A 6,785-nucleotide genomic window follows, 5' to 3' on the forward strand; every position below is an offset into this window, starting at 1 on the left:
CCTAAATCCTCCAAGAGAACCTGGATCCAAGGTCAATAAGACTCCCAATTATGGACTAAACTATTAGCTTTTTATTCATGTGGCTCGTCATATACAGTAGTTACAGCTTCATGTATCTTTTTTTTCCCTTTTTTTGCGGCAAAACTCCCAGGACACAATAACTTGGTCTTGCTGTGGCAATACTGTGGCTTTAAGCGATGTTGTACTGCACTCTAGTGGTTATTTCTTATAGCAAAGACAGTGTTTGTGTATTCTCTTAGGTTTCGCTTCTGCTGCGATGTTTTGAGGGCGTGTCAGGTCAGAAAAGGCGAAACAAAGTAAAAACAGTTTTTAAAAAAGAAGGCCAAGTCGACTGTGATCTGAGAATATTTGATCATTTCTAAGTGCTTTATTAAGCTACGGCGACAGTCTGATTTGGATGTCTATATGACAGACTATCCTAGTGCTAATGGGAGCTGCTGGCAGATGATTCAATCGTCATGCATGAAATAGTTAATACTTCGGTTGACAGACTTGGAAGTAAAACCGGATTTGCCTGTTTACCCATTTCCTTATTTTCGTGCAAAGCTGCAACAAAGCCTGCCTAAGAGGCGCTGATTGTGACTGTCTTCTGCAAAACCTGAAGAAGCTGTGGTGGAGGAAGCGAAAATCTTCTGTCTGGCGTCTAGATGTTACAGATTGTGCACAGGCAAAGTCAGGTAAGCTACCTGTCAGTATGTTACGTCAGTTTTAGAGTGTGTGGAATGTTTAGATGGCACTTTTTGTACATTAATGCAAATATTGGTGGGCAAAATCACCCTTTTTATATAAACAAAGGGGTCATAATTTTTTTCCTGACTCAGCTCAGTTTTCCTCAACTACCTACAAGGTTTTAGGGTGTCAAGCCCACTTTTTGGCTTCACAAGTTGCATCTTTACTGCTTTGAATCTCTCTCCTCCCATCAGCCTTCTTTCCACTGATTGCAAGCTGTTATTTGTACTGCAATCGATCTCTAAATAATCTAAGAAAAAAAAAAGGCACAGGTTATTTTCAGACTGAGACTTTCTGCGTGGATGATTGTTTTTTTGTCCATATCAGGGCTGGTCAAACTGAATTGTTAATCTTACAAACAGGTAGTGAGATATTACAGTAGGTCAGCAACTTTGTCATGTACTGAAATCAAATGTGGTGTGTGCAAATGTCTCCTATTACAAGTGGAAGGTGCGGTTCCATGATTGCTTAAATTGTGCTTATTGCCAGTCTGACAGCTGGTGAGCTGCTCTGCCTCTTCATACTCAGTGTGGACATACTATGTCTGTGTTGTTGTTGCTGATCTCAGTGTAGTTTTAAGGCTTATATTATTCTTTTTCTTCGTAAGGTATTTGAAACAATGTGTGTCCCTCGCTCCTGTCTCCTATTATGGATCCTCCTCATATGTGACTTCATTACGGGACCGTACCATTGCCTGGCATCCCAGAAGAAGGCCACCTGCAGAGTGCATGATGGCAGAGCTGACTGCAGTCATCTCAGCCTCAGTGCAATCCCTCAAGATCTCCCCACGAACATCACCAGCCTGGATATGTCTCACAACAGATTGTCGCGGATTCCCCCTGATTCACTAAACCGATACTCAGGCCTGCTTCACCTCAATGTTAGTTACAACAGCATCACCAAGCTGGATGGGGCCTTGTGCCAGAGCCTGCCTCTGTTGCAGACTCTGAACCTGGAGCATAATGAAGTGCATTGGCTGAAGAAAGAAGATCTGAGCCATTGCACCGGTCTAATACGGTTGAATATGGGTTGCAATAGGCTAAAGCTACAAGGAGAACCCTTCTCTGTTCTACAGGTACATGTGTCCATAATAAAGTTGTTGCATCACTTGAAAATGAATGTGAATTAGATAAGGCCATTACAGTGAATTGAAACTTGTAGAAAATTAATCTAGAGCTTTTTATTTTTTTAGGTTTTGCAGTATTTGGGCCATATTCAAGTATTATCATCTCATTTTGTTCTATAAATTATATAAGTTACATTTCCTACTATGTTATTAATCTAGCATGTGTGTTTTTGCTCCTTCGCACTGGTGGGCATTTTCGCTGTTTTCTATCATAATCCTAAATGAAGTGTTCTTCTAAACTAACCTTACTTCTGCCTGCCAGAAGTTGATTAAAACCACTGAGGTTACCGACATCCTCTTGTCACTCACTGTTAGAAAATGTATTCTATGATTAGACCTGCTAATTATTTCCTCTGTTTGAAAAAAAGAAACAACTTGAATAGAAGGTGGACTTAGCTTAAAAGTTACGTACAAGTTAGCTCTCTTTTAAATGATGAGTTGTTTTGTGAAAATGCTGATAATGGCGAGAAATGCTGCCATCCAAAATACAAACTGACATTTTCACAATGCTCTTTTTGTCCAACCAGCAGTCGATACCATACAGCTGTTAAAGTTGTTAAAGGCAAAAGCAAAACATCTGTGAAACTGGAATCTTGAGATGTCATTACATGAAAAAAAAAAAGTTTCTATAAACTGATGGGAGGTTTTACTGATGTCAGTTGTTACAATCATATTTTATAAGCTAAATTTATTATTATTTGTAACGCCACTATTAACTTATTCTGATGCATACAGTTTATATAGTGAAGTAAAAAATAGTTGAATAAGTGAGTGAAGTGTTTAAAATGTCATGAAAGGACAATTACCTCACATTTGTACTTAAGCACAGTGTTAAGCTACAGTCTTCTACTGGTTAAAAACTTATTTTACAAATCTTTACAATATAAAGTAAAAAAGAAACACAACAACAACTGAAAGGAGGAGAGTGAGAAAAAGAGGGACATTTTTTTTGTATTAAGATCAGGTGTGAAATATCATTTCTAACAAGGTTTTGGTTTCGTGCTCCATTGCCCCTCTCATGCCTTAAATGACCTCATTTGGTTTTTGTTTCCACTTTCCTGGTTTACAGAACCTCAAGTTTCTTGATGTCTCTATGAACAGACTGCAGACAGCCAAGCTTGGCTCTCAACCTCAACTCCCCAGCTTGGTGAAACTCAGTCTTGGACAAAATGATATCACCACTCTGGCGAGAGAGGACTTTAACTTTCTAAACCTTTCACGCTATCTGCAAGTCCTCAACCTGTCATCTGTTCCTCTAAAAATGGTAAGTTACTTACCTAGAAATGGGAAATGAAATGGTGTATCAGAACTGGAACAATTAGTTTTTGTGGCACCTTGGTTTCAGTTAGCTTTTTTGTTTCCCCTTTTAATCTCACGACAATATTTTTGTGGTTGCTTTGTTGCAGTTGGAGTCTGGTTGCTTTAAGCCCATTTCAGGCCTGCGTACATTAATCTTTGACGGGAGCAGTATGGGCTCCCGTTCGCTCATTTCCAAACTCTGCTCAGAACTCTCAGGGACAGCTATTCAGGCCCTGTCTCTTCAGAAGATGAGGCTGATCACACTCACAAACACAACCTTCAAAGGACTGCAGCGGACGAATCTAACCTTTCTGGATCTGTCTGATAATGTCATGGAAAAAATTGAAGAGGGCTCATTTCGCTGGCTGTCAAGACTTGAGTCTCTCATCTTGTCAGACAACAAGATCAAGCACCTGACTAATGGAACATTTCAGGGCCTTAACATGTTGAAAAAACTACAACTAACAAAGACATTGGTGAAAGGTCAGAAATCCTCTCTCCCCATTATTGATGATTTTGCTTTCCACCAGTTAAGCACCCTCGAGAGCTTGATATTACAGAGAACTGCATTTTATCAAATCACAGAGCACACCTTTACAGGCCTAACAAGTCTCACAGAGCTTGATATGAGCTGGAGCAGCTACATTCACACATCAGATAGAAGCATCACCAACAAAACCTTTGCCTCGCTTGCTGATTCACCACTCAGGAAGTTAAATCTGACAGGAAATAGTCTAAGCCAGATAAATCCCGGAAGCCTCTCTGCTTTGGGAAATCTCACCATTCTTCTTCTAGATCACAACTTTATCAAGCAAACTCTTACCGGCAGTGAATTTGCAGGTTTAGCTTATCTACAAGAGCTTCACATGACCAATAACTTCCAGTCAGTTAACCTGACCTCCAGCTCCTTTGTGAATGTGCCCAACCTCAGAGTCCTGACTTTGGGGAAAAGTCTTAAAGCTGAAGCCTTGAACCAGGAGCCCTCTCCATTCCGGCCACTGTCCAACCTCACCGTTTTGGATCTCAGCAACAACAACATTGCTAACATCAGAGAGAATATGCTGGAGGGGCTTGTGAACCTCAGGGTGCTCAAACTCCAACACAACAACTTAGCCCGCTTGTGGAAGATGGCGAACCTCGGTGGGCCTGTGTTGTTTCTCAAGGATGCCCAAAGGCTGATAACCTTAGAGATGGATTATAATGGACTGGATGAGATTCCAATGAATGCTCTTACAGGTTTGAGTAACCTCAAGGAGCTCAGCCTTAGTAACAACCTTTTAAACTATTTTAAGTACTCAGTTTTTGATGACCTGCAGTCCCTTCGGGTTTTACGTTTAGAGAAGAACCTGATCACATCGGTGAGGCCTGAGGTGTTCAGAACTCCCATGAGCAACCTCAGCGTGCTTGTCATGGCCAAAAACCCATTTGACTGCACCTGTGAGAGCATTCTGTGGTTTGTAACATGGTTCAATAACACAAACATGACCACTATACCAGGTCTCAGGGACCAGTATATGTGCAACACTCCACTAGCTTATTTTAATCGCCCCATCTTGGAGTTTGACTCCCTCTCTTGCAAAGATATGACCCCATTTCAAGCTCTTTACATATTAAGCAGCACAGCTGTCCTAATGCTGATGATAAGTGCACTTCTTGTTCGGTTCCAAGGTTGGAGGATTCAGTTTTACTGGAACATACTGATCAATCGCACATTAGGATTTAGCGATGCCAAAGTTGAAGAGGGCAGAGACTTTGAATATGATGCATACGTCATACATGCACAAGAAGACGCGAGGTGGGTGCAAAGACGGCTGGTCCCTTTAGAGAATGGGAAGTGCCAGTTTTGCCTGGAGGATCGAGATTCAATCCTTGGAATGTCTCAGCTTGAATCCATCGTAAATAACATGAGAAACTCCAGAAAAATCTTGTTTGTTGTGACCGAAAGTCTTCTCAACGATCCCTGGTGCAGAAGGTGAGTCAAACACACACTGCTCGAGTTGCACGATCACACAGTTAAATCAGTTTAAAATCTGTGCAAAAGAAAAAAAATATATATATATATACATACATATAATTTGTATATATAAGTACACTTGCACACAAGGCAGTTGGCATGTAGGTCGTTAGTACCTTGGAGAACTTGCCAGTTTTCTTTGGCTTTAGTCAGTCTCAGTATCTTCATGTAAACTGACTCCATGTTTATGACTCCCAGTTTAGATCAGCTCTCTGTTCGATTCCTGCCATCTGTTGCAGGTCTCTTCTTGCTTATGGTCACTGAAAATAGTTCTTTATTGCCAGCGAGATGTTTGAGTCCAGTGTTAAGTTGCAGAATGAGTTTGGGACCAGTCAGACGAGACACCTCGCTGATTGTCTTAAGTGATGCATTTAAATCTAAACCTCCAAAGTGCACCTAGAACTTTTGCAGGGTACCGTCTTTTTGGCTTGTCTAACGATCATCTCATTAGTGTTACTCATGATGCAGAGAATTTTCATCGTAGTCTTTCTTTTCTCACCTCTTGTTTGTCCTTGTTCAGATTCCAAGTCCATCATGCACTTCACCAGGTTATCGAAGCCAGCAGAGACTCAGTTGTTCTGGTGTTCCTGCAAGACGTGCACGACTACAAGTTGTCCCACTCACTATTCCTCCGCAGGGGCATGTTGCGCCCAAGCTGTATCTTGAACTGGCCGGTCCAAAAGGAAAGGGTCTCAGCCTTTCACCAGAAGCTCCTCATTGCACTCAGCATGACTAATCGACTGCAGGAATGACTGCTTTTCCTTAATCATGAAAATACTGACCAGTGCTTCTATAGGCATTACTTCCTGTCTGGACACTTTTTGCCTTCTATGTAAATATTTTGCTTCTGTATGTGCTGTTCAATGTATGAATCGTGTTGTATTTGAAGTACATTGAACATATGTATAACATTAATCAAGATGACGCGACGTGGGTATTTTAACCAGAATGTAAAGTAGTACAAAGAGCAAAAGGGATGGCTGAATAGGTTAATCTGGGACACAGCTTTGCCCGTCTGACATTTTAATTCTGGTGTCTCAGAATAATCTATATTCACCCTATGATCTAAAACAATCATATATCCTCATCAAATATTGCTGTCCTGACATCTAGTGGTTTAAGACGGAACATATTCCATTTGAGATGTAACTCCTATCACGAATGAGCATGTTGCTGATGCATATTAGCAGTTGCTAAAAAGAATGCTCCTGTATTAAAACTGTTGATTTAACAATTTTCTCTTATGGTAAGGTATTCACTTTGGAGTGTAAGCTGATGGAAATATTGTTGCGGGTGTTGGGCTCAGTCACATGCATATATGAATTTAGTACATATTTCAGAAACAAGACGGGAGACGGCAGTAGTTGATGAAACAGCTGCTTCCCATGTCTTATCAATAAGTGTTTTCACAGACTTTCAGATGGTTGAGCTTTATGTGCTTCCTGTGGCTTTATGCAAATGCAGCCTGAAAAATGTAAGCTCGTGCAAAGTCAACAATTCAGCTGTGTTGTGACAGAGATTTCAACTAGACTGTGGCTATAATTCTCAGTGCTCCCCCGCCAATCTTGATAAACTAGTCAAAAGATAAACAACACG

At 40.8% G+C, this 6,785-nt stretch overlaps 1 protein-coding gene across 2 annotated transcripts; it reads left to right on the plus strand.

Annotated features, from left to right (window-relative positions):
- The first annotated feature begins 478 nt into the window (after positions 1-478).
- Positions 479-6,132, plus strand: tlr3 (toll-like receptor 3). Of its 2 annotated transcripts, XM_072384817.1 has the most exons (5): positions 479-698; positions 1,358-1,825; positions 2,946-3,140; positions 3,283-5,147; positions 5,710-6,132. In XM_072384817.1, exons 1-5 carry the CDS (start codon positions 669-671, stop codon positions 5,939-5,941), a joined length of 2,790 nt encoding a protein of 929 aa, XP_072240918.1. In that variant the 5' UTR covers positions 479-668; the 3' UTR covers positions 5,942-6,132. The 2 variants fall into 2 exon arrangements, with proteins under 2 accessions (XP_072240918.1, XP_072240919.1); XM_072384818.1 differs by lacking the exon at positions 1,358-1,825.
- Positions 6,133-6,785: the final 653 nt, after the last annotated feature.

This window comes from Leuresthes tenuis, unplaced genomic scaffold (assembly GCF_036924035.1).
Source record: "Leuresthes tenuis unplaced genomic scaffold, fLeuTen1.0.hap1 SCAF_4, whole genome shotgun sequence".
NCBI lineage: Eukaryota > Metazoa > Chordata > Actinopteri > Atheriniformes > Atherinopsidae > Leuresthes > Leuresthes tenuis.

Bases quoted from the DNA above. Each gene is read 5' to 3' on its own strand.
- tlr3 (XM_072384817.1), top strand. From the start codon at position 669: ATGTTACAGATTGTGCACAGGCAAAGTCAG. The intron at 699-1,357 runs GTAAGCTACCTG...TTTCTTCGTAAG, and splicing joins TTGTGCACAGGCAAAGTCAG to GTATTTGAAACAATGTGTGT. The intron at 1,826-2,945 runs GTACATGTGTCC...CCTGGTTTACAG, and splicing joins AACCCTTCTCTGTTCTACAG to AACCTCAAGTTTCTTGATGT.